Source organism: Oncorhynchus gorbuscha, linkage group LG09, assembly GCF_021184085.1.
Source record: "Oncorhynchus gorbuscha isolate QuinsamMale2020 ecotype Even-year linkage group LG09, OgorEven_v1.0, whole genome shotgun sequence".
Classification (NCBI taxonomy): Eukaryota; Metazoa; Chordata; class Actinopteri; order Salmoniformes; family Salmonidae; genus Oncorhynchus; species Oncorhynchus gorbuscha.
Genome location: NC_060181.1, coordinates 86178398 through 86205064, shown reverse-complemented (window position 1 = coordinate 86205064; position 26667 = coordinate 86178398). Strand labels below are relative to the sequence as shown.

Genomic DNA, 26667 nt, shown 5'->3' with positions numbered 1-26667 from the left:
AAAACACTAGTAAGGAAAGACAGTTCAGGGTGTATGACCTTACCAGGTCAGACAACAACTGTCAATTACACAAATACAGAAAAGAAAAGCACCAACAAACATGAGATCACACAGCCCAAACATCTTTGTTTACCAATAAAGTTTATTTCACAACCAACAAAGCAAAAAGGTTTAGCGTTTTCCTCCAACGCGAGGTGCATTGACCTTCATTTGCTTTGCCACCTTGGGTTTGGGTGCTGCCTTGGCAGGGGCCTACAGAGGGAGACAAAGTACTCAGATTAGACAAAGTCCTAACCACCTTTGGAATCCAATTCAGTACCTGACCACAGTGCTAGGGTTATGCAGTACATCACAGCTCTTGATAAACCACTTGGTACCATTAGAATTCCAAGCAAAAATTAAAACCATAGGTGCCAACCCCTCCCCTAACCTGGACGACACTGGACCAATTGTGCACCGCCCTATGGGACTCCGAGCACAGCAACTTGTGACACAGCTCGGGATTGAACCAGGGTCGTAGTGATGCCTCTAGCACAGATGCAGTGCCTTAGACCGCTGCGCCACTCTGGAGCAGAGAGCGATGCAACTGAGTGCCTAAAGAGCCATTTCCTTCCCTCTTCTGCAACATGACAACTGCTGAGGAGAACGTGCAGCATCGTTCGGTTGCGTAAGTCGACCCAATACTGACATTTTTTTTTAACTTTGTAAGCCTGAGTGTACCTTTAAAGGGGCAACGAGCATGAGAAACACTTACACCCTGCCCATCACAGTAAAAAGCTGAGGGATGGGCTGAAAAAAAACTCAAATTCGTAGACAGACCTATGGATGCAAGGACTGACCTTCCATGATATCACAATTATAGTTTTACCCATGTTGAGGATATAGTGTTTTATATACACTTTGTTTACCAAAATTGGAGGAAAATGTCATATTTTGGCTTCTGATTAGGTACAACAGTTTTTTAAACTGAATCTGAATCTGAATTTCACAGACAAATGAAAATAGAGAGAAACCTTGCTGTGTTTTATAAATGCAGGTCATAAAGGTTTCGTACAGGCTTCTGAACAATCAGATTCAAACAATCATATAAGCACATATCTATATTTCTATCTTACCTTAGCACCAGCGGCAGAGGGCTTCTTGGTTGTCTGCTTTGCCTTCTTGGCCTCCTTGGCAGCTCTGGAGACCAGAATGATAAAAATTAGGCCCATTCCACACAAGCAAAACAAGTCACGAGTCCAGACTGCAGAAATAACAAGTGACGAGAGGAGAAAACCTGACTGACAATTCACCGTTCCATCTTACACTTAAAACAGTATCACAGCAAGGTGACAGTGTCACAGTGTGAACAGCAGCTACATGTGCTTCACATGTCAAACTTGACAGAAACTTACTTTTTTAACACCACACATTAAGTGCCCCACAGCAGTAGACAGTTAACTTATTTGGCACCAACATGCCAGCCATTGCCATTTTACATATAAAGAAATGCTTCTGGTGAAGTGTTGTTTTGGTGGGGTTGAGTCGGGTCCTCACCTGATGGCCTGCTCACGCTGGGCCTTGCGGACCTCAGGCTTCTGGTTCCTCTTGGCCATGATCTCAGCCAGGGAGGCGCCGGTGATGGCCCTCTGGAACTTCACAGCACGACGTGTGCGCTTCTTTGTCACCTCTTCCTGTTAGCACAGGAAATAGACAACATGCAGTCGGGAACACATTCTGGATCAGATATGGGCAGTTTGGTAGTGTTGATGAGTATCAATAGGCACAACACAGGAGAATATAGACATTTAAGTGTCACTCATGTGGCTTAACTAGACCTATATGAATACTCATTGACAGTACCGTTCTTGCTAAATGAACAGTAACAATCACAGATCTACATTTAACATTACATTTAAGTCATTTAGCAGACGCTCTTATCCAGAGCGACTTACATAACTGCAAACCCCTATCTTTCTTACATATAAAGGTTTGTAGGAGAGTATGGAGGCTGACCAGTGGTAAGGAGTCAAAGACTTCACAGAGCCAGTACTATGATCTCCAGTGGCTCTATGGCCACAGGTGTGTGGAGTGAGCACTGCCGACAAGCTGTAAGACACAGCCTGGCGACGGTACATAACGCAGATGGCAACCACGCACACATCACACCCGCAGCCAAAAACAAAAAGGCACACTATGTCTGAACTAAGATTGTATAATCTGCGTTCGGGGGAAAATGATAGACAATAACTAGATAGGTACTTACAGATTGGCCCTTCTTGTGTTTGCGCCTGTACAGCACAGTCCAGTTAATCTGTCTGGGGTTCCTCTTAGCCAGGAAGGCAGACTCACACTTAGCATTCAGGAACTGGAAAACCTGTGAAAGACAGAGGGGGTGTTAAACTACACATTAGTGAGATGTAGCATATTTGGCAACGTTGATATGTAACTTACATGTCTAGCTAGTTGTAATGTTATACCTGACGTGGATAAAGAACTTGGATTCTAACGTTAGCTAGCTGGAGATCTAGCATAGTCGGTGTCCACGGGACAGACCAAGAACAGAGTACAAACACGACATGACCAGTTCTACTGTTAGAATTAACAATGTCGGCCACGGCTTATTGCGGTCAACCGTGAGAAACCAAACATTACTAAACGGCATTAGAGGAAGCAAGAGTAGCCATATCGCCGTACCTTTCCGTCTATCCTGGCGTATCGGACGCCATGGCCGGGGTATATTTTATACCCGCTGAAACTGCACAGCTCGACCCTGTAGCGGATTAAGATAAATCATGAATGGATGATCAACGTGTACTTGTGTAAAATATGTCATTTTTATTGGTAAAAGTTTTAATTTAAACATTTGATGGCAATAGATATTATTCCGTAAACTCACTTCATGATGGCTGAGGAGGACACAAAACCGGAAAGAAAGATGGCGGAAACGGAAACGAAGTTATAGGTGAGATTTCATAATTATTTATTTTTCAAATCTACGGATTTTTATCTACACATAATGTATTTTTCTTTCATTACATCCAGTCAGGATCAGTATTTTGATTTTCAAATATGAATTTTGTTTATAAAAAAAGTAGTTGACCAATCAGCAACTAGATCGGTTGCTTGGTGTTGACACAAGCGGGAAGTATGGCGATGATAGAAAGGCAAGCCAAAGGACCCGATCAACAAATTGAACAAAATGAAGGTATTTTTCTTTTTTTTATAGATATGTTTGATCAGTGTACACGTTTCAAAGTACCATCATGCTTTTTTCCGTTTCATATTGAGATTTCTATCAAGTGTAAATCTATTGAGATCTCTTTCCCACCTGAATATCAACAGCGACCTGCACTGCAGTAAAGCTTATTGTAGTTTTTTTTTAACCAAGCATAGTGGTCCTTTAATGACAAACGGACATTTTTGAACTACATATTCCAATCAATTCTACGCGTTCTTTCTGTTTTCGATGGAGGTCTCTAACCAGACAGTTGTGCTTTGGCAAGCACGCTAGCGTAGCGAGTTTGGTGCAGCCTCGTATATTCTGCGCGAAATGGGAGTATCAGATTTTACTTTTGACACAACTGGTGAGTGCATGACAGCTCCCTTTGTTTGACTTTGTAGGGCAACGATTTAGTGAACATACGTATGTTTCTATGATTGGTTATGTCCTACGTTAGCTCGCTCGAACTACTGACTGTAGCTAGCTACCCATCCTTTCATTATCTAAAAGTCCAGAGTCATGCGTTCAGGACTGGAGTGTTTTCAGTAGAGCTATGCTTCATTGCATATGTGAAATTGTTTTCACTGTGACCAATAATCCCAATACCGTGCTGGATTTTCACACCCAGAATTTCTTTATCTACTGCTATATCAGCTACTCAATCAACAGAGTGAAGGTGAATGAATCAACATCCCTCAGACTAATAGTCTGCCCAGTATGAATAAACTGTATGATAGTGATCAACAGCAGTTCTCCAAGATGACTTCCATGTTTCAATTGGATCCTTTTCTGTATCTTGCTTGAGGCTGTGTCTACAGTATGTACATAGTAGATTTATAAGCTTGCCTCCCTAGTTGCTGTTGTCCTCCGCTGTATGGCTTATACTGTTTCTATGTATCGTCCGTGTTCATGGTGATACTACCAACATGTGCATAATAGATTATACATCTGCCCACGCCCATGTTTTTATGTTTCTCTCTGTTTCCCCTTTAGGTCCAGTGGTGGACCTGTCAGCGCAGGGTCTGCAGAAACTGGAGCCCAGTTTCACCTGCTCTGATGAAACACACACACTCATTCTGGACAGGAACCACATCATGAAACTGGACCATCTGGAGAGGAGCAGAGGCCTCCAACAGGTAGACCTTTCTATCCAAGCACATTTGATGGAATCTGGTCAACTTAATTGTTGAACATTGTTGAATTCCTCAGATTATTTGTAAATGGGCATTTACGAGTTGTTGCAAACTTGTAATTCACCAAATTGGGTTGTATTAGTTCCCTCTATATTGTCTTGCTGTCTTATTCTGCCTCTCTCTGTTCTGTGCTGGGCAGCTGTCAGTTGCTGGTAACCGCCTGGTGCGGATGATGGGTGTGTGTCGTCTAACCGAGCTGAGAGTTCTGAACCTGCCCAATAACAGTATTGGCTATATTGAAGGGCTGAGAGACCTGCCACACCTGGAGTGGCTCAACCTGTCAGGCAACAACATCAAGGTGAGGGGAAGAAGGTGGACAATGTACTCCATCCATAATGTGTTCATTTTGTCTCCTGATCAAGGAATTTGGATATCCACTTTTCACTCAGGTCATTGAGCAGGTCAACGGCTGTGTGGCTCTCCAACACTTGGACGTGTCTGACAACAACATCTCCAACATTGGTGATCTTACCAAGCTGTTAGCTTTAAAGGTGAGAACAGGTCTTGCCTAATGACTTTTCAGAGTTATGGGGATGTAGATAGAATTCTGGAGCATTAAGCAGGACAGTTTTTCTGTGGTGTTGATTGACAGGCTGCTATTTCTCTTGCAGACCCTTCTCCTTCATGGTAACAGCATTACGACGCTACGGACTGTCCCCACTCATTTGCCCGCCCATCTGTCCATCCTCTCCCTGGCAGAGAATGAGATCAGAGACCTCAACGAGGTAAAGACCCTTTGCACTCTCTACTTTCTCTCTTTGCTCTCGTTTTGTCTTTTCACTCTCACCTGCTCTGCTTTTAACAACAATCTCTTTCCTACTTCTCTCTCACTTGCTTGTCTCTATTTCTTTCTCTCTCTCTCTCTCTCTCTGCCTCCCACAGGTCTCCTACCTGGCACCCCTCCATGACCTGGAACAGCTCTCCATTATGAGTAACCCCTGCATCATGGCAACACCCTCGTTGCCTGGATACGACAACCGGCCGTACATCGTGAGCTGGTGCCTGAATCTGAAGATCCTGGACGGATACTTGGTGTCACAGAAAGAAGGGTGAGACCAGGTCCAGAACTCCAGTGAAGATAAAAATGCTAACTATGCAGGGGAAGGAGGGTAGCATTGATAGACATTAAGATTTGACCTATTGCCTGGTGCAAGTGATCTGAGCAGTCGCGCATGTTGAGCCAGCTCTGAGGTTGCCACATTGAGCGGGTGATTTTATTTTACTGGTAACAAACAAAATGCAAGTAGTCTGTTCTTTTTGGTTCCTCCCTTGTGTAGGTGAAAATAGCTTGTTACATTTTCAGGCAAGTGATCATAATCTTCAGGCAACCAAAATCTACTGCTGACTTGCCCAAAGGGCAAGTGCCTTTCAGACCATAATGGCAATCCCTGGGTAGAGAAATGGGCTAGTGACTGCAAGGTTGCTGTGTCGTACTATGTAGTTATAACATCAAAGTGTTGAGTAATGATCACTATCATTGCTAGTCAATAATGTCTCTATTGTTTGCGATCTCAGGTTGAAGGCGGAGTGGCTGTACAGCCAGGGCAAAGGTCGCTCGTACCGGCCAGGTCAGCACGTGCAACTGGTCCAGTACCTTGCCACCGTGTGCCCTTTGACCTCCACGTCAACCCTGGAGACGGCCGAGGATGCCAAGCTGGAGAAGATCCTCAGCAAGCAGAGGTAGGACAATACATCCACAACTGGGCTGTGAGGCCAACAGCTGTTCGGTGAAGTCAACTATCACACTGGCAGTGGATATGTTCTCCTCCTTGTGATCACTTGGAAAAAGCTCTAGCTATAAATCCAACCCATTGTTACAAACCAGCTGACCCTAAACTGGATCAATGTGCCTCTGTGTCTTTTCTGCTTAGTTTTAGTCATTGAACTTTTTTTTTAAAGGAGGTACCGCAATGTATCTTTTAAGGGATACTCTCTCCTTTCAATCCCATTACTTTAACCAGGGGTCCTGTGTATATCTCCAGGTTCCACCAGAGGCAGCTCCAGCAGCAGACCCAAGGGGGTTCCCCCAGCCCTCCCCGCCCCACCCAGCTGGATGTGGAGACTCACAGCCCCTGTCATGTGCCTCCACTAGGGGGAGCCAGAGAGGCAGACAGAGCCACACCTGTGACTGCCCCACCAGCCAGACAGACAGGTAGCAGATGATGAACTCTACCTGTTTTGTATTTTTTTGTTTCTGTAAATTCTGTAACTCTCAGTGTGTGTAAATCTCAAATGTTCCTCTCTCGTGTGTGTGTTTGTGTGACCAGAGCCAGCGATCCTGCAGATAAACACCTGGCTGGGCTGCGAAGCCTCCCAGGCGGGCGCACCTCCTCTCCGTGGCCCCAAGGGTATGGAGGACAGCCTCTACCTGGAGGACATTCAGAGCCAGACGGACGAAGATAAACTCACCGGTAGTCTGCTCTCCTCTGAGTCCACCTTTCTACCTGTCACCTCTGACCCCGCCCACTCTGACAGCGAGGACGAAACTGAGACATTTGAGCCTGACTCGCTGGCGCCTGAACACCCCATCCGTCCCAAAAAGACCTCTCCTGAAAAGACCCAACACACACCTTTTGAAAGGGAGATGGAAATGGAGAGCGAGGTGGATAATAGAGTGAAGGAGGTAAAAGGAGAAAGGGTGTCGGCTGACAGCCACCTCACCTGTACCTCAACCGTCAGTCCACCTGTGACGGCAGGTGACCAATCACAGACCAATGACAGCGATCCGCTCCAGGGAGCATACTCAAACTACGTTGCTGCAGAGGTGATGGTGGGACCTAAGCAGGAAGAGGAAGCGGTGGTGAGATGTGACAGGCTGGGCCGCTGTGAGGCGGACAAGGCAGCCGTCAGGATCCAGGCATGGTGGAGGGGAATGTGGGCTCGGCGTAGCCACCCTCTGGCCAAAGAGGTTCGGTGTGAGATCCGCCTGCGCAGGATGCAGGAGCACATAATCTTCTTGTCTGGAGAGTTGGAGAGGTACAGAAGAGGCCCCAATCAATCCATGGGCTGCTTTCTGATTCTGATTCTCTGCCCTTCTCCAGAAGTGTGGAATGTAGACACGGACCACCACGTCAGGCTAGAGAAGTCAGTTTCTAGCAGTGGAGGTTGCTGAGGAGAGGACGGCTCATAATAATGGCTGGATCGGCGCAAATGGAATGGCATCAAACACATGGAAACCATGTATTTGATATTATTCCACTAATTCCTCTCCAGCCATTACCACAAGCCGGTCCTCCCCAACCTCCTGACATTTCTAGAGAAACTGGCAAGATAATATCCATACAAAACCATTGTCGCTAGAAAGAGCAGACATTTAGCCTTTTGTAAGCAGTGCACAAAGAGCCTTGTCTTTAGCCACGCTTAATGGCAACATGTAAAGTGTTGGTTTCTTGAGCTGAAATAAAAGATCCCAGACATTTTTCATAAGCACAAAAAGCTTATTTCTCTCAAATGTTGTGCACAAGTTTGTTTACTTCCCTGTTAGTGAGCATTTCTCCTTTGCAAAGATAATCCATCCACCTGATAGATGTGGCATATCAAGAAGCTGATTAAACAGAATTATTATTACACAGGTCCCCCTTATGCTGGGGGCAATAAAAGGCCACTCTAAAATGTACAGTGTTGTCACACAACACAATGCCACAGATGTCTCAAGTTTTAAAGGAGCGTGCAATTGCATCAGAATATAGCTATAGCTATTAAAACATTGGATGCATTGGGGGGGATATGCTGTCCCTGGAACGGGTAACTTCACAGCCTTTCAACACTTCTAATGGCACAGCCAGATAGTTCTGAAGGGTGAAGGTATCTAGCCTTTTATGTTGAATATCATGTATATCAGGAAAATGCATATGTTAAGTACTTCCAACTAATACCTTGTTGTTTGTGTACAGGGTGTGCCAGCACCACGAAGAGGAGCGGTTACAGAGACTGGTACAGGAGGAGGCTGTGAACTTTCTATGGAGTCAGGTCAGTAATACACTAATCTCTCGTGGACTGACTACGTAAACATAAATGGTACTGTAGAGGTGTCACGATACAACGGGATGCGTGAGATCACGAGCAGCATTAGTTAGGGTGCTTTGGACCAATCAACTTGCAAAGAGAGGGGATGGAGCTCTTCATCTCATCTCTTAACACGTATGGCTTGAACCAGAACTAAATCAAGCATCTGACCAATTACGCAAGTATTTAGTTCTGGGTTAACTGAGATTAGTGATTAACAAGGTCATGGATCAATCAGATTCAGATTCACGCTCACACACCCTTTCTCACTCCTTCTCCCCATCTCGCTGCAGCTTCAGTCCATGCAGCAGTGGCAGCGTACTGTGGAGGGGCAGCTGGCCAGTGTGGCTCAGGCTGGGTCATCTCCTGCTCCAGCCCTGACCCCCGGGCTCCCTCCAGCTCTTCGGCTCCCCCTGCCTGTGGTCTTCAGCACTGCAGACCAGGTTTGCACAGACCTCTCCTTCCCGGACTCAGGCTTCCAGTTTACAGGTGAACAGCAGGCGGGGCAGGAAGACACCTTACTGAGCTGTGGGACGGGCGACTCTCTGGAGACTGTGCGGGCGCTGGCCTTGGGGGGGTCCATGGCTCCTGGCGTTGGGGGGGACAGTCAGGACTGCAGTCTGCTGGAGCAGTACCTGTCCTCTGTGCAACAGAGAGAGGCGGAGGAGGGGGGTGCCAGCGACAGAACAGGCACACCACAGCCCCTCTCACTGGCCGAAATGGAACAGCCTAACTCCAACACTCAGAACACCGCCCAGAGTGAAGACACAGAGCAGCAACACACACTGGGAGGTCCAATCTGATGTGCCTGTCCCTCTCCTGGACTTTTCTCCTGGTCTTCTGGGATTAGCTAAGAGACTGCCCATAAACTCAGTCCACCTGTGCTGGTGAATGTTATTGATGGCTCTAACAGCGCCTCTAAGAATTGACTGACTCACATCCATATAACGAGTGGTATATGGACTCAAGGATGTGGATATGTTTGTATAGCCCGGATGATTTTTCTCCCTTTAATTCTCTTGGACAATGCTACATTATTCATTGTCATGATCTGTCAGTCAGTTTGGCTAATGCTTCCTTCACTTACGTTGGGGAGACGCGGGAATGGCAGTTCCAACTCCCGGCACCCCTGGTTTTTCCCCACGCGGCCGACACGCAATCTTATATTGCTGTGATTTAATGGTAATTCGCGGCGTGTCCCGATGTTAAAGGATTGCACGGTGGAAGACAAGATTCTCCCAAGAGTATCAGATAGAACTACAATTCACATATATAAGTGCCGCTACTTGGTCGTCCCAAATCTCCTCAATGTCAGTAGAAACCGATTGGCTACAGTTCAGGCTAGACAGCTCGGCTCTAAATGTAATTCCAATTTCTTCTGTATTTAAATGCCTCAATCTATCCTTGTATTCCTGCAGGTGAGTGAGAGGACCAGGTCTGGACTTGATGATTTGGCATGAATGTAAATATCACAGCGTGCTGAGAAGGTAGTTTAGTTGCTAAGAATGGTTAAATGCAAATTGTAAAAAAAGATTTGTAAAAATCTGGTGCTCTATGTTTACACAATAAAATGTTTTCTTTAACATTGGTTTGTTAAATTGAGTATGGCTTTTCCCTAAACCCACTGAAACTACAGTTCCTTCAGAATGTATTCCTCTCCCTTGACTTATTTCACATTTTGTTACAGCCTGAATTCAAAATGGATTAAATATGTTTTTCTCTCACACATCTACACACAATACTGCATAATGACAAAGTGAAAACATGTTTTTAGATTTTTTTTTAGCAAATGTTTTGAAAATGAAATACAGAAATCTCATAAGTTTTCACACCCCTGGGTCAATACATGTTAGAATCACCTTTGGCAGCTATTATAGCTGTGAGTCTTTCTGGATAAGTCTAAGAGTTTTGCACACCTGGATTGTACAGTATTTGCCCATTATTATTTTTAAACCTCTTCAAGCTCTGTCAAGTTGGCTATTGATCATTGCTAGACAGACATTTTTAAGTCTGGCCATATATTTTCAAACCGTTTAAGTCAACTTTTACTAGGCCACTCAGGAACATTCAATGTTGTGTTGGTTAGCAATATTTGGCCTTGTGTTTTAGGATATTGTCCTGCTGAAAGGTGAATTAATCTCCCAGTGTCTGTTGGAAAGCTGACAACCAGGTTTTTCTCTAGATTTTGCTTGTGCTAGGTTCTATTTCATTTATTTTTATCCTAAAAACCTCTGTAGTTCTTGCCTATGACAAGCATACCCATAACATGATGCATCCACCACCATGCTTGAAAATATGAAGAGCAGTACTCAGTGATGTGTTGGATTTGCCCCAAACATAATGCTTTGTATTCAGGACATAAAGTGAATTGATTTGCCACATTTTGTTGCAGTATTACTTTAGTGCCTTGATGCAAACAAGATGCATATTTTGGAGTATTTTTATTCTTTACAAGCTTCCATCTTTTCACTCTTGTCATTTAGGTTAGTATTGTAGAGTAACTACAATGTTGTTGATCCCTCTTAAGGTTTCTCCTGTCATATTCCTTACACTTTGTAACTGTTTTTAAAGTCACTATTGGCCTCATGGTGAAATTCCTTCCTTTCCGGCAAATTAGTTAGGAAGGACGCCTGTATCTTTGTAGTGACTGGGTGAATTGATACACCATCCAAAGTGTAATTGATAACGTCACCATACTCAAAGGGATATTCAATATCTGCAACAACAAAAACATACCAAAACAGCCGGGCCCATCTTTGCAAAGCATTGGAAAATCTCCCGGGTCTTTGTGGTTGAATCTGTTTGAAATTCACTGCATAACTGAGGAACCTTACAGATAATTGTATGTGTGGGATACAGAGATGAGGTTGTCATTCAAAAATCATGTTAAACACTTATTTCACTCAGAATGAGTCCATGTCATATATGTGACTTGTTAAGCACATGTTTACTCCTGAACTTATTTAGGCCATAACAAAGGTGTGGAATACGTATTGACTCAAGACATTTCAGCTTTTCATTTTGTAAACATTTCTACAAACAATTCTCAATTTAATCCATTTTAAATTCAGGCTGTAACACAACAAAATGTGTGAAAAGTCAAGGGGTGTGAATATTTTCTGAAGTCACTTTTATACTGAAACCTAACAAGCCTCGATCACACCGACATTGTTTTGGGGCAAAATGGTACGGTGCCTACAGTAGCATAATCTGGATATGTGTGCAGCAAAGGCTCAACATCCACCTTCTGCTACCATTTCTGTCAAGCCGTCAACACATACAGTTTGACGAATACGTTCGATAAATCCCAACATTTGCACCACACAGAACGCACTGCCTCCGCAACGCAATGCTGCAAGGCAAACGCAGCGTTCCACTGGAAATGAATGTAGTTTTGGCGTCCCGAAATGCATATCACTGTCGGTGAGATCGAGGCGTTAATCTAACTTTAACCTTAATTTATTTCGACCCCTATGTCTACGCATGTTTTTTACCCTCCATCTTTGGTCACCTGACTCTTCCTTGACTGTCATGCTCACTTTGTGTATCTGTGTGTATTTTATCTGTCCCCTTTCTTCTTGTATCTCCCTTTCACAGACCACAACCCTCCTCAGGCCAATTCCAAACCCCTTAAACACCAAACGTATATTACCCCAACTCCATCTAAACCATCACCCGATGTGCCTCGTTGCCTTTTCTGTGCGACAATTAAATAAATATAACGGGACCGTTATACGGGATCACTTTCTGGGTCCGTCTGTGAAAGCACTCATTCTTCATTTTCACTGATGCCCCATGGTGACAGTATAACCCAGATCAGCAGTCAGTAATATTATACATAATTGAATAACATCCATTGAAGGCCAGCCAACCTACAGTTCAGTTTACATGGATAAAAGCAACGGCATCATTTGTATATTCTAACAACCAAAATAGCGGCATGCTGGGTCAAATAAACTCGCAGAACAAAAAAACACGTGGTCTCCACCACTAAGGTATAAAAATAACATGCTACACTTGACTTCCAGTATATGTGCTTTAAGCCTAGTCAAAAAGGGGAGGGCTTTGTACTGATATGATGTTATTAAGGTGACGTTCTGTCATATCTACAGCACTGCAACTCTCCGGAAGACGATGTTATATCCTTCATCAAAAATGTAAACGGATGAATCTCGCTCTGAAATCTGACAGATTCGTAAAACGACACAATGAGCTGATACGCGCAGTGGTGACCATGAATATGATTGGTATAATCACAGCAGATGGTATGTTTGGCAGAGCCGCACGAAGGCACGTCGAGTGACAGTGAGATCATCTCTAGCAACGCAACTTTCTGTTTCAACTAAGTAAGCATTTGCCATATTTCGCTATCTCACGTCAGATATGTGCATGTACAAGCAAGCAAGCTTGCTAGCTGGCTAGCTAGAAGAGTCAACACAGAAATCGTATTGGCTAACGCTAGCTGCTAAGAATATTACAGTTGTTAGCTTGATGGTTAACAAAAACATATATTTATATTTGTTCCTCTATACAGCTATGACGTGCAGCAGAGCAAACACTGCATCTAAAGTAGACAGTCCGTTCTGCCCTCCATCTGTTGACATCACTGTCTATTTTTTTGTTACTGATAAATGTGTTTGTGAAAAACGATCCACGGACCGTGGTGGTAGGTTAGTACCAATGCTAGAGTATGAAGCCAACTGCAGGTAGCATGGACTAATAAAGGCAAATCATTGCATGGTCTGCCCGGTATAGACATAGTTAGCAGTCCTATGGCTGGCTGTTCCAGAAGAAGTAGATTACAAATCTTAAAACAGAGCAGCACACTCGTGATACAGATTTTTTTTTGTTGTTGCCTGAACAAAGCATTAACTTACTGGCTGGACATTGCTGCAGCAGTAGTAACTGTAAAGTGCATTGTGAACTATACCGCTGGCTCGTAGGTTTGAGTAGTGTACTGAATGTTGGGATACCAAGATATTACCTCAAATGAACCTGGATTCTCCACCCCAGAGCTAACAGTTCAATGATGTATGACTCTGCAAGTGCTTTCCCTTTCTGACTGTAGATTGCTTATAATTAAATGTGAGGTCAAAGTAAGTGCTTCATAAAACAGGAAATCTGAATTGTTAACCTTAGGGTTCCATGCTCAATGTAAATGCAAACACTTCCTCACTGTTTGCTTCTGACTCCTTTCTGACTGCTTATATCAGGGGGACTGGTAGTGGCATGACACCGTTGCCATGGTGACATCAGACCGTGAGACTGGGCCTGATCATGGGAGGCAGAAAGGAGGCACTGTTTGGAAGAACCTGTCCAAATACACCCCTATCTTCTTTTTTCTGGCCCTGTCTGGAATCATCTTCCTGTTGCGCAACATTCACACTCTTGAGGTGAGGAGGGGAGGGGAAGGGGAGAAAGGTATGTTTGTTGGAGTTGCTCTAGTAAGCGTTCTGATTGGAGGGAGTGGGGGTTGGACAAATCATTCTGAAGGATCACCACAGCTCTTGTCTTCCCTATTTCTAAGTGCGGAGGGGCTCAGTTCTTTTTTTCAGCTGGCGCTTGAGGAACTCTAGCTCTATTGTGGAGGAGAGAGAGAGAGAAAAAAAAACAGTTGTTTTCCTTATGAAACCATCTAGTTAACACTCAAACTCCCTTCCTTTTCACTACCTCTTCTATTGTTTCTTTACTCCGTTTCCCCTTTGTGATGAATGTGTTGTTTATCATTAGCAATCATATTAAGGACAATGTCAACCAAATGGAACCGTGATAGGCCTATAAGCTGAACAACCACTTCAGCAGTGAAATGTGCTTTGATGTTTCTTCCTTTCTCCCACATTTCTTTAATTTAACCTTTTATTTAACTAGGAAAGTCAGTTAAGAACTAATTCTTATTTACAGTGACTGCTGCCTTCCAAAAGGCAGACGGCCTCCTGTGGGGGGACAGGGGCCTGGGATAAAAAATAAATACAATATAAATATAGGACAAAACACACATCACAACAAGAGAGACAACACTACATAAAGACCTAAGACAGCAATATAGCAAGGCAGCAACACATGACAACACAGCATGGTAGCATGACAACACAGCATGGTAGCAGCACAAAAACATGGTACAAACATTATTGGGCACAGACAACAGCACAAAGGGCACGAAGGTAGAGACAACAATACATCACACAAGCAGCCACAACTGTCAGTAAGTGTGTCCATGATTGAGTCTTTGAATGAAGAGATTGAGATAACTGTCCAGTTTCAGTGTTTGTTGCAGCTCGTTCCAGTCGCTAGCTGCAGCGAACTGAAAAGAGGAGCGACCCAGGGATGTGTGTGCTTTGGGGACCTTTAACAGAATGTGACTGAACGGGTGTTGAATGTGGAGGATGAGGACTGCAGTAGATATCCCAGATAGGGGTGAGTGAGGCCTAAGAGGGTTTTATAAATAAGCATCAACCAGTGGGAGATGACCAGTTTACAGAGGAGTATAGAGTGCGATGATGTGTCCTGTAAGGAGCATTGGTGGCAAATCTGATGGCCGAATGGTAAAGAACATCTAGCCGCTCAAGAGCACCCTTACCGTTCTGATCTGTAAATTATGTCTCCATAATCTTGCATGGGTAGGATGGTCATCTGAATCAGGGTTGGTTTGGCAGCTGGGGTGAAAGAGTAGCGATTACAATAGAGGAAACCAAGTCTAGATTTAACTTTAGCCTGCAGCTTTGATATGTGCTGAGAGAAGGACATTGCACCACCGAGCCATACTCCCAAGTACTTGTATGAGGTGACTACCTCAAGCTCTAAACCCTCAGAGGTAGTAATGACACCTATGGGTGGAGGGGCATTTTTCTTACCAAACCACATGACCTTTGTTTTTGAGGTGTTCAGAACAAGGTTAAGGGTAGAGAAAGCTTGTAGGACACTAAGAAAGGGAGGGGACAGCTGAGTATAAGACTGTATCAAAACAAGTTGCTGTAGAAACTATTACACTCAACTGAACGACTTGATTAGTGTAGTGTTAGCTAGCTACATAGTTGTCTTTGCTGTCTTCGTATCCAAGATAATACCTAGGATAGGATAAGTAATCCCTCTCACCCCCCCCCCTTTAAGATTTAGATGCACTATTGTAAAGTGACTGTTCCACTCGATGTCATAAGGTGAATGCACCAATTTGTAAGTCGCTCTGGATAAGAGCGTCTGCTAAATGACTTAAATGTAAATGTAAATAATTGTGTAGTTTAGAGTGTGTAGTCTTAGAGTGATTATCTTAATTTACCGAGGTTAGCTAGCCAGCTATTTGTCGTCCTTAACGTAGGAGACACTGCTAGCTAGCCAACGTCTTCCGAATAGAACTCAACAACCCGGTCGCATTCCGCTTCGCTCCACAGGTAGTATCACATTTTCATTTCATTTCATTACAGTACAACGGTTTGATTTGTTTGATCGTAGCTAGCTACATAGCTAGCTACATAGCCATCTTCGTATCAAAGATAATTGTGTAGTCTAGAGCGACTTTCTAGGTTAGCTAGCCAGCTATTGTCGTTCTTTTAACGCAACGTAACGTATACAACACTGCTAGCTAGCCAGCTAGCCCCCAAATAGCAGCACTGTAGAAACTACTACACTCAACGGAACGACTTGATTAGTGTAGTGTCAACAACGCAGCCACTGCCAGCTAGCCTACTTCAGCAGTACTGTATCATTTTAACCATTTTAGTCAATAAGATTCTTGCTACGTAAGCTTAACTTTCTGAACATTCGAGATTATTATATTACGTGTAGTCTACTTGTCATTCCAATCTCCTTTGCATTAGCGTAGCCTCTTCTGTAGCCTGTCAACTATGTGTCTGTCTATCCCTGTTCTCTCCTCTCTGCACAGACCATACAAACGCTCCACACCGCGTGGCTGCGGCCACCCTAATCTGGTGGTCCCAGCGCGCACGACCCACGTGGAGTTCCAGGTCTCCGGTAGCCTCTGGAACTGCCGATCTGCGGCCAACAAGGCAGAGTTCATCTCAGCCTATGCCTCCCTCCAGTCCCTCGACTTCTTGGCACTGACGGAAACATGGATCACCACAGATAACACTGCTACTCCCACTGCTCTCTCTTCGTCCGCCCACGTGTTCTCGCACACCCCGAGAGCTTCTGGTCAGCGGGGTGGTGGCACCGGGATCCTCATCTCTCCCAAGTGGTCATTCTCTCTTTCTCCCCTTACCCATCTGTCTATCGCCTCCTTTGAATTCCATGCTATCACAGTTACCAGCCCTTTCAAGCTTAACATCCTTATCGTTTATCGCCCTCCAGGTTCCCTCGGAGAGTTCATCAATGAGCTTGATGCCTTAATAAGCTCCTTTCCTGAGGACGGCTCACCTCTCACAGTTCTGGGCGACTTTAACCTCCCCACGTCTACCTTTGACTCATTCCTCTCTGCCTCCTTCTTTCCACTCCTCTCCTCTTTTGACCTCACCCTCTCACCCCCCCCCCCCCCCTACTCACAAGGCAGGCAATACGCTCGACCTCATCTTTACTAGATCTTTACTAGATGCTGTTCTTCTGCATATGTACCTGCTGAAAAATCCAAGTTTATCTAACTTGAAAGCTATCCTTTTGTGAAAAAAAAACATGTTGAAAAATGTGAGAGCTCACATGAAGCTGTGTTTCTCTCTGAGGGGGGGTGTGTCATTTAATCACCATCCTCCATTACTACCCTCCCTCTTGGTGACCTTTCCTCTTCTCCTCTGCAGAAGCTCAACTGCCAAACAGTGTCGACACTCTACCAGTTCCAGAGCAGCATTCATTCAGCCTTCACCCCAGAGGAACAACCTCCTGTGGATCACAACCGGAGCTACTGTGGTCACCTGGGCCTGGAGCCCTCAGCCGAGGAGGCTCTGGAGCAGCGTTACCTCCTGGAGTCCATCGCATGGCCAGAGCCTCAGCCTCGGCTGACGCCTAGACCCCTGCGGCAGACCAGCGACCCTGCACACAGCCTGTTTGCAATCCTGCCAGGAGGGGGTGGGAGAGAGTGGCATGTGGGGGATCAGCTAGAGGCGCTAGTCCATATGCATGACTTCCAGGGGCGTCCCAAGCGTCACGGTGGGGACTTCCTGCTGGCCCGGCTGCATTCCCCAGAGTTGGGGGCGGGTGTTGCAGGACAGGTGCTGGACCACCAGAATGGGCTCTACTCAGCCGTGTTCCCGTTACTATGGGAGGGGTCTGTACGGGTAGAGGTGACACTGGTCCATCCTAGTGAGGCAGTTGCTGTGCTGCGTCGGTTACGAGAGGAACATCCCGACCGTGTCTTCTTCAAGAGTCTGTTCCGCTCTGGATTCCTGTCTGAGACCACCGTGTGCAACCTGTGCCTGCCAACCACCCGGCAGCCGCTGTGCAATTACACGGACCCTCACACAGGTGAACCATGGTACTGCTACAAGCCCAAACTGCTCAGCTGTGACACGCGGATCAACCACGCCAAAGGAGGCTACCAAAAACACCTGCTCACCAACAAAGAGTCACTGCTCTTCCAGAGGTTAGTGAGTGGTAGATGAGAGTATGTGAGGACTGTATGTTAGACCTATGTAGTAGTTGTGCCTTAGCTAGTAACATGTACCATTACAAGGTTTGTTTCGGGTGTATGATTTTTTTTAAACAAAATAAGTCTGTTTGATTTTTCTCAGTGGTGTAAACATCAAAGTCCGTGTTCATGCTTCCGGGTCTGACAGTGTCATTGTGCAGCCTGAGAAGAAAGGTAAGACAGCAAGGGGAGGCTGCACGCATGCTAGTGTGCATCCGTGTGGTTGTTTGTAGGGTGGGAGGTAGCCAGCAGATCTGACCCGCTTTCTTACAGCTGCACTAGGGTCGGACAGCATTCTTGTAGATGTTAAGACACTGCGGAGCCGGCGCTCAATCCAGGGATGAGAAATGCATTGTACACTGAACTGTCCCATTATCCCAACTGTTACACCAAGAAGATTGAATGACTGCTTGGTACATTTTCTGAGCCATATCTTGCGCCGGCTCCGCAGTGTCTTAATATACACAGGAATGCTGTCCAATCCTAGTGCAGCTGTAAGAAAGCGGGTTTATCTGTTGGCTAGGTGGGAGGTTTAGGATTTGTTGGAAAGTGTAATGAAAAACCAGCATACCAAGTGAGTGCATGCAAATGAGGAAAAAGAGCTGCACCAGCACAGAGCCCTGGGAACCCCTTGTGTGACTATCCAAGCTGACTATCGACAGACAAGGGGTACCCCAGGGCTATGTTTTGGGACACTGTTGTTTTTGATCTGCATGCTATTGCATGGTATGCTTAAGCAATAAGGCCAGAGAAGGTGTGGTATTTGGCCAATACACCACGGCTAAGGACTGTTCTTAACCATGACGCAACATGGAGTGAGTACCTGGATACAGCTCTTAGCCGTGGTATATTGGCAATATACCACAAACCCCCGAGGTGCCTAATTGATTAGAGCAGTAAAAACATGTTTTGTCATACCTATGGTATATGGTCTGATATACCACGGCTGTCAGCAAATCAGCATTCAGTGCTTGAACCACCCAGTTTATAATCAGTTTTGTACTGGATTTGTGGGTATGCAGTATTTATGTGTGTTTTGTATCAATCTACAGTGCCTTTAGAAAGTATTCACACCCTTTGACTTCTCCCACATTTTGTTGTGTTAAATCCTGAATTTAAAATTAATAGAATTTAGCTTTTTTTGTCACTGGCCTACACACAACTTTTTTTCCTTTTTTTCACCTTTATTTAACCAGGTAGGCTAGTTGAGAACACCTTTATTTAACCAGGTAGGCTAGTTGAACACCTTTATTTAACCAGGTAGGCTAGTTGAGAACACCTTTATTTAACCAGGTAGGCTAGTTGAGAACACCTTTATTTAACCAGGTAGGCCAGTTGAGAACACCTTTATTTAACCAGGTAGGCTAGTTGAGAACAAGTTCTCATTTACAACTGCGACCTGGCCAAGATAAAGCATAGCAGTGTGAACAGACAACACAGAGTTACACATGGAGTAAACAATAAACAAGTAATTAACACAGTAGAAAAAGAGAGTATATATACATTGTGTGTAAAAGGCATGAGGAGGTAGGCGAATAATTACAATTTAGCAGATTAACACTGGAGTGATAAATGATCAGATGGTCATGTGCAGGTAGAGATACTGGTGTGCAAAAGAGCAGAAAAGTAAATAAATAAAAACAGTATGGGGATGAGGTAGGTAAATTGGGTGGGCTATTTACCGTTGGACTATGTACTGCTGCACTATGTACTGCTGCAGTGATCGGTTAGCTGCTCAGATAGCAGATGTTTGAAGTTGGTGAGGGAAATAAAAGTCTCCAACTTCAGCGATTTTTGCAATTAGTTCCAGTCACAGGCAGCAGAGAACTGGAAGGAAAGACGGCCAAATGAGGTGTTGGCTTTAGGGATGATCAGTGAGATACACTTGCTGGAGCGCGTGCTACGGGTGGTGTTGCCATCGTGACCAGTGAACTGAGATAAGGCGGAGCTTTACCTAGCATGGACTTGTAGATGACCTGGAGCCAGTGGGTCTGGCGACGAATATGTAGCGAGGGCCAGCTGACTAGAGCATACATGTTGCAGTGGTGGGTGGTATAAGGTGCTTTAGTGACAAAACAGATTTCACTGTGATAAACTGCATTCAGTTTGCTGAGTAGAGTATTGGAAGCTATTTTGTAGATGACATCGCCGAAGTCGAGGATCGGTAGGATAGTCCGTTTTACTAGGGTAAGTTTGGCGGCGTGAGTGAAGGAGGCTTTGTTGCGGAATATAAAGCCGACTCTAGATTTGATTTTGGATTGGAGATGTTTGATATGAGTCTGGAAGGAGAGTTTACAGTCTAGCCAGACACCTAGGTACTTATAGATGTCCAAATATTATAGGTCGGAATCATCCAGGGTGGTGATGCTAGTCGGGCCTGCGGGTGCATGCAGTCGGGCGTGCGGTTTTCTAATTCCTTGCATAAAGAAGGGTACCTATTGGTAGATGGGTTTAAAAAAGAAAGTAGGGGGGGGGGAGCAGACATTCAAAATCCCTTTGAGCATGGTGTTAATTACACTTTGGATGGTATATCAATACACCCAGTCACTACAAAGATACAGACGTCCTTCCTAACTCAGTTGTCCAGAGAGGAAGGAAACCACTTGAGTATTTCACCTTGAGGCCAATGGTAAATTGAAAACAGTTACAGAGTTTAATGGGTGTGACAGGAGAGAACTGAAGATGACTGAGTGAGAAGAAGGAAGCATGCACATACATCCTGTTTGCAACAAGGCACTAAAGTAATACTGCAAAAAACATGGCAAAGCAATACACTTTTTGTCCTGAATACAAATCCACTACAACAAATTACTGAGTACCACTCTTCATATTTTCAAGCATAGTGGTGGCTGCTTCATGTTATGGGTATGCTTGTAATTGGGGAGTTACAGGATTTAAAAAAATAACTGAATGGAGCTAAGCACAGGCAAAATCCTAGAGGAAAACCTGGTTCAGTCTTTCCACCAGACACTGGGTGACTAATTCACCTTTCAGTAGGACAATAACCTAAACTAGGCAAGTCAGTTAAGAACAAATTCTTATTTTCAATGACGGCCTAGGAACATTGACTTAATTGCCTTAACTGGCAGAACAACATATTTTTACCTTGTTAGCTCGGGGTTCATGCAACATTTCGGTTACAAGTCCAACGCTCTAACCACTGGGCTACCTGCTCTAACCACTGGGCTACCTGCTCTAACCACTGGGCTATCTGCTCTAACCACTGGGCTACCTGCCGCCTGTGTAAATGGGTGAGAACCCCCCCCCCATGTAATCCATTTTGAAATCAGGCTGGAACGTAACTTATTCCACATTTTGTTAAGTGGTGTGAATACTTTGAAGGCATTGTACTTGTAAGGTTATGTTAGCTAGCGCATCATGCTGGCTCCTCTTTCAGACAAACCAGAGATGGAGAGCAGCAGTGTGAGAGCGGAGCCTATCAGGGTCACTCCATCTGGGTATTACTTCCAAGGGTCATGGCGAGCGCTGGGTGGTGTCGCAATGCATCAGTTTAACGACTCTTCTGCCATTACTCAGTGTCTGAAGGGCAAGGTGGTGTACATGTATGGAGATTCCACTGCTAGACAGTGGTTTGAGTACCTCAATGCCTTTGTCCCAGGTGAGTGCTGTCTGCTAAAGTCCAATGACATCAATCACTGTGCATTGTCTCGTGTGCATTCTAACTCTCTGTTCTGTTTGTCCAACTTCCTCGTTATCACAGAGCTGAAGGAGTTCAACCTTCACAGTCCTAGGAATGTGGGGCCTTTTATGGCAGTGGACAGCACCCACAACATCCTGCTGAGATACCGCTGTCACGGTCCTCCAATACGCTTCTCCACTGTCATTGCCAGTGAGATGCGCTATGTAGCTAACGAGCTGGACGGCCTGGCGGGAGGCCCAGATACCGTGGTGGTCCTCAGTGTTTGGGCCCATTTTAGCACCTTCCCTGTAGAGGTCTACATACGCAGGCTACGCCACATTCGACGGGCAGTGGTGCGGCTTCTGGACCGGGCTCCGGGGACCCTGATAGTGGTGCGTTCAGCCAACCTCCAAGCCCTGGACCCAGAGGTGAGCCTGTACAATAGTGACTGGTTCTCAGTACAGCTGGACGGTGTGCTCAGGGCCATGTTCAAGGGTCTGGATGTCTTGCTGGTGGATGCCTGGGAGATGACCCTTGCTCACCACCTCCCTCATGCTCTCCACCCGCCTCCAGTCATTGTCAAGAACATGATTGACACTATCCTCTCTTACGTATGCCCAGAGAAGAGCTAGCCCGAGAAAGGAAAAGAGTACAAATTTGTGCGAGATGGGGAGTGTGGTTATGTTTACAAGAGTTACTTATAGTGTAATCACAAAGCTCACCTGTTTACTGCGAGCATGGCCTGATGTAGCCTAAGCCCTATCTGCTGTGTACCTGCTTCCTGTATATGGGATCTGCTGTTGTGAAGTGACCTAGTGTTTTTATCAACCATCTCACAGTCACAAATAAACCAGGAGAGATGGGGAGATAAACAACGGGACTGATTAAACCAGTCAACTATGAACAGATTACTGACTTTGACCCCCACCTGCTGTATTTAAAATTGAATGGCCAACAGTTCAAAGGGTTCTTGTTTCAAAGGATTATTTTAAGAAATGTGTGAAAAGGTTTATGCAATAGTTTCTGACGTTCAGTGTTTGTTTTATGGGAAACAGCCTTGTTATTGAATTGTGACTCACAGATTGTTAAACTACAGACTTCAACTAATTCTGTTCAATACACTTTTGCAAAACTTGAATGGAATATCGGCTGCCATAGAGTGCAATAAGTATATGTAGGCTACTGCAGTGCAGTAGGGGAGATTGAGAGTGGGAAATGCAGTATAACAAATGCATGGAAAATGACACATTTGCCAAATCCTGTACTTTAGACTTGCATTAATGATGTTCTCACTCTAAATATCAAATATGTTTGGTTATACAGAAACGGGAGCAAAGTTTCAAAGGTATTCTGACAAAAGTAAATGTGAGGAAAATAATACCAAACAATGGGCTTATGGTTACAAACCTCAATGTGAATCCAGCTGTCATGTCAAATAAATCAGTTTGGTTTAGTGTGGGCCTCTAGGAAATACCCAAGGCATATCGCCACAATTTAGCCTACAACCGAACAGATGAATATTTGTTAACTCAGTTCTGTACCAAAACATGTGCTTTCCTATGTATTCCATGTCCAAGGATGTTCAGAAACGTAACCCTTGAGGACTTTGTCTGCTGGTTTTTGTCATCCATTAAGAAGTGTACAGGCCTGAATCAGATGGTGATGGAAACGGCTAGGTCATCAACCAGCAGACAGCCTTCCTTCAGGACTGGCTTTATTCTTCTTATCCACTGTTATTTTTCATGTACTTCTGCAACAGTTTACATCAAAATGTGACATTATTTAAATCTTGGAATAACTTTTATCATATGACTGTTTACCCTTTTTAAGACTCCAGTTAGGCAGTCTCAAAGTGATGCCATTTTGTAGCTATCGGTTACAGCAGTATTATTGCCTATGCCATACACCACAGCTGGAATGCTTTAACATGTTACCGTTTGCCAAGCTTCGCTATTGCCAAGTGTTACCTCACTTTCTACCAGTTACCATAACAGTGTTAACTTGCCACAATTCAAATATATCTCCCATTGAACAAGTGCAATAATGTGATTGGTGTTTTATTTATGAAGGAAGATAAGGTCTGACTAGCTAGCTAGTCCATGAGAAGAACTTAAGATCAGTCTTCGTTGAACAAGTACTTGCGCTACAACAGGTGCACACAAAAATGTTGGGGCCTACATAAAGCTGTCACAACATCAGAGCTTTCTTTTCAGCACCATGGACTGAATCCTTATCACCGCTACACCTGGTTGTCAGCGGAGCCTTGTCTGGCAGCGAAACAGTTAATTCAGACTAATTTACTGCCTTTAAAAAAAGAACATGTAGTGGAAATGCTAACCAATAAGGAGAGACTTTGTTAAATCCTCAAACAATCACACGTTATTAATAAGAATTGCAATAATGAAGCTGGTCGACCCTCCACTCTGAGGTGGAAGGTCGAGGGCTCGATGACAAGAGTACCGAGGCGTTGTATAATCAAGTTTTCTTATGCAAGCAGATGCAAAACATGGCATCTTGGTGTGTACATGTGTGGAGAACGAGACGAAATTGCGGTAAAGGGTACAGACTGTGAATTTGGTTGTCTTGTTCTGTAGCAACAGCTGCTTATTCTAGTCCTCTAGTGAGGTGCTAAACAACAGGAACTGTCCTAGACGCCATTTCTCTGAAGTAGGTCAAAGGTTCCTTGAAGTGGGGCAAGCATGCACCTTTTGCTGTCTGCACAGATGGTGTGTGGTCGCACACACATACACACACACACACAAGCATGAACTTTTTGGAATGCCAGAAACCATACAGTCTTAGAAAGATCTTTCATTATACAAACGTTAAAGATGTTTAACCAAAATGTCCCTTACATATAAGTGTTCTTCAAAGAACCCCCTTTAATGGTTCCTCAAATAACCTTTTGGGGTTTGTTTTTTAACCCCCCCCACCCCCACTATTATTATTCATCAGTGTAACAGTATAATTTTAAACCGTCCCCTCGCCCATACCCGGGCGCGAACCAGGGACCTTCTGCACACAGCGACAACGGTCACCCTCGAAGCATCGTTACCCATCGCTCCACAAAAGCCACGGCCCTTGCAGAGCAAGGGGAAACACTACTTCAAGGTCTCAGAGCAAGTGACGTAACCGATTGAAACGCTATTTAGCGCACACCGCTAACTAAGCTAGCCGTTTCACATCCGTTACATCAGCATAACAATAACAAGAATAACACAATATAGTTGTCAATGTTTATTATGATTTTAGGGCAATTCTACCATCTAAATATGAGGTCAACTCCCAGCAGAGCTCCAAGTTCAATCAGTATATCCTCTGACGTGTTAATGTGTTGATATGCTTCGTGTCCATAGCCAGAAGGATTTTACACTACATGGTGATCGAAAGGGTTTCCAGTTATATTCATCAGCGGTGTAGGGAGGCTGAAGTCTGAAAACACAATAATAAATATACAGATGATTAACAAAACGTGCACACAACAGTCTTCAAACCTTGGTTGTTGTGGTAAATGTGAATGAAAGAACTGTTCACCTTTGACAATGGTACCCATACCTTAATACCCATACCTTAAGGTAATGTAGAGATCTCTGGGATCCTCATTGATGAGGTCAGAGAGGAGGAAGATGGCTGCTGTTACTGAGTCCTAAACTCAGCAAAAACAGAAACATCCTCTCACTGTCAACTGTGTTTGCTGAAAATAAACTTAACATGTGTAAATATATGCATGAACATAACAAGATTCAACAACGGACATAAACTGAACAAGTTCCACAGACATGTGACTAACAGAAAATGAATAATGTGTCCCTGAACAAAGGGGGGGGTCAAAATCAAAAGTAACAGTAAGTTCCCGGACATTTCTGGGGGAATGGCCCTAGCTCTCACCCTCCGATCCAACAGGTCCCAGATGTGCTCAATGGGATTGAGATCCGGGCTTTTTGCTGGCCATGGCAGAACACTGACATTCCTGTCTTGCAGGAAATCACGCACAGAATGAGCAGTATGATTGGTGGCATTGTCATACATGAGGGAGGGGGATGTCTTCCCTGTAACGCGTTGTTGAGATTGCCTAAAATGACAACAAGCTCAGTCCGATGGTGCTGTAACAGACCATGACGGACCCTCCACCTCCAAATCGATCCCGCGCCAGAGTACAGGCCTCGATGTAACGCTCATTCCTTTGACGATAAACGTGGATCCGACCAGCGACGGTGGGTTTGTGCCCATAGGCGACGTTGTTGCCGGGGATGTCTGTTGAGGACCTGCCTTACAACAGGCCTACAAGCCCTCGGTCCAGCCTCTCAGCCTATTGCCACATCTGCAGTCCTCATGCCTTCTTGCAGCATGCCTAAGGCAGATGAGCATGGAACCTGAGCACTGATGGAGGGATTGTGCATTCCTGGTGTAACTCGGGCAGTTGTTATTGCCGCTATCCTGTACCGTAGGTGTGATGTTCGGATGTACCGATCCTGTGCAGGTGTTGTTACACGTGGTCTACTGCCGTCCTGTCTCCCTGTAGCGCTGTCTTAGGCGTCTCACAGTACGGACATTGCAATTTATTGACCTGGCCACATCTGCAGTCCTCATGCCCCCTTGCAGCATGCCTAAAGCACGTTCACGCAGATGAGCGGGGATCCTGGGTATCTTTCTTTTGGTATTTTTCAGAATCAGTAGAAAGGCATCTTTAGTGTCCTAAGTGACTGTGGCCTTAATTGCCTACCGTCTGTAAGCTGTTAGTGTCTTAACGACCATTCCACAGGTGCATGTTCATTAATTACGGTTCATTGAACAAGCGGGGAAACAGTGTTTAAACCCTTTACAATGAAGATCTGTGAAGTTATTTAGATTATTATCTTTGAAAAACAGGGTCCTGAAAAAGGGACGTTTAGAGATACCATTAATACAAATTTGATTATAGCCTACATGTGATCTGCACAACCACGCCAGCCCAGGACCTCCTCATCCGGCTTCTACACCTGCGGGATCATCTGAGACCAGCCAGTGAGACAGCTGATGAAACTGGGTTTGCACAACCAAAGAATTTCTGCACAAACTG

At 44.8% G+C, this 26667-nt stretch overlaps 3 protein-coding genes and 1 non-coding gene across 5 annotated transcripts; 2 read left to right on the top strand and 2 right to left on the bottom strand.

The window, feature by feature from the left end:
- Positions 1-124: 124 nt before the first annotated feature.
- LOC124043005 (60S ribosomal protein L24) lies at positions 125-2957 on the bottom strand. The gene is made up of 6 exons (XM_046361182.1): positions 2879-2957; positions 2677-2752; positions 2246-2356; positions 1537-1673; positions 1116-1179; positions 125-252 (listed from the first exon to the last, which is right to left on the bottom strand). The coding sequence occupies exons 1-6, from the start codon at positions 2881-2883 to the stop codon at positions 172-174; spliced, it is 474 nt and encodes a 157-aa protein (XP_046217138.1). The 5' UTR covers positions 2884-2957; the 3' UTR covers positions 125-171.
- LOC124044792 lies at positions 1970-2149 on the bottom strand. Its single transcript, XR_006840729.1, has one exon. It is a non-coding gene; the product is annotated as a small nucleolar RNA SNORA23 (small nucleolar RNA).
- A 158-nt stretch (positions 2958-3115) lies between the features above and the next one.
- Positions 3116-9985, top strand: LOC124043004 (centrosomal protein of 97 kDa-like). Of its 2 annotated transcripts, none has more exons than XM_046361179.1 (11): positions 3116-3187; positions 4196-4338; positions 4535-4693; positions 4785-4886; positions 5007-5120; positions 5278-5444; positions 5911-6075; positions 6378-6547; positions 6663-7371; positions 8289-8364; positions 8694-9985. In XM_046361179.1, the coding sequence occupies exons 1-11, from the start codon at positions 3130-3132 to the stop codon at positions 9201-9203; spliced, it is 2373 nt and encodes a 790-aa protein (XP_046217135.1). In that variant the 5' UTR covers positions 3116-3129; the 3' UTR covers positions 9204-9985. The 2 variants fall into 2 exon arrangements, with proteins under 2 accessions (XP_046217135.1, XP_046217137.1); XM_046361181.1 differs by lacking the exon at positions 3116-3187 and adding an exon at positions 3213-3566.
- Positions 9986-12442: 2457 nt separating this feature from the next.
- LOC124044219 (NXPE family member 3-like) lies at positions 12443-23649 on the top strand. The gene is made up of 6 exons (XM_046363786.1): positions 12443-12746; positions 13614-13793; positions 17142-17923; positions 18072-18142; positions 21366-21587; positions 21690-23649. Exons 2-6 carry the CDS (start codon positions 13644-13646, stop codon positions 22238-22240), a joined length of 1776 nt encoding a protein of 591 aa, XP_046219742.1. The 5' UTR covers positions 12443-12746; positions 13614-13643; the 3' UTR covers positions 22241-23649.
- The last annotated feature ends 3018 nt before the right edge of the window (positions 23650-26667 follow it).

Bases quoted from the DNA above. Each gene is read 5' to 3' on its own strand.
- LOC124044219 (XM_046363786.1), top strand. From the start codon at position 13,644: ATGGTGACATCAGACCGTGAGACTGGGCCTGATCATGGGAGGCAGAAA. The intron at 17,924-18,071 runs GTTAGTGAGTGG...GATTTTTCTCAG, and splicing joins GAGTCACTGCTCTTCCAGAG to TGGTGTAAACATCAAAGTCC. The intron at 18,143-21,365 runs GTAAGACAGCAA...CTCCTCTTTCAG, and splicing joins TGTGCAGCCTGAGAAGAAAG to ACAAACCAGAGATGGAGAGC.
- LOC124043004 (XM_046361179.1), top strand. From the start codon at position 3,130: ATGGCGATGATAGAAAGGCAAGCCAAAGGACCCGATCAACAAATTGAA. The intron at 5,121-5,277 runs GTAAAGACCCTT...TGCCTCCCACAG, and splicing joins AGATCAGAGACCTCAACGAG to GTCTCCTACCTGGCACCCCT. The intron at 6,548-6,662 runs GTAGCAGATGAT...TTGTGTGACCAG, and splicing joins CCCACCAGCCAGACAGACAG to AGCCAGCGATCCTGCAGATA.
- LOC124043005 (XM_046361182.1), bottom strand. The intron at 1,674-2,245 runs GTAAGTACCTAT...CTGTGCTAACAG, and splicing joins AACACAAGAAGGGCCAATCT to GAAGAGGTGACAAAGAAGCG. The intron at 1,180-1,536 runs GTGAGGACCCGA...TCTGGTCTCCAG, and splicing joins CAGCGTGAGCAGGCCATCAG to AGCTGCCAAGGAGGCCAAGA.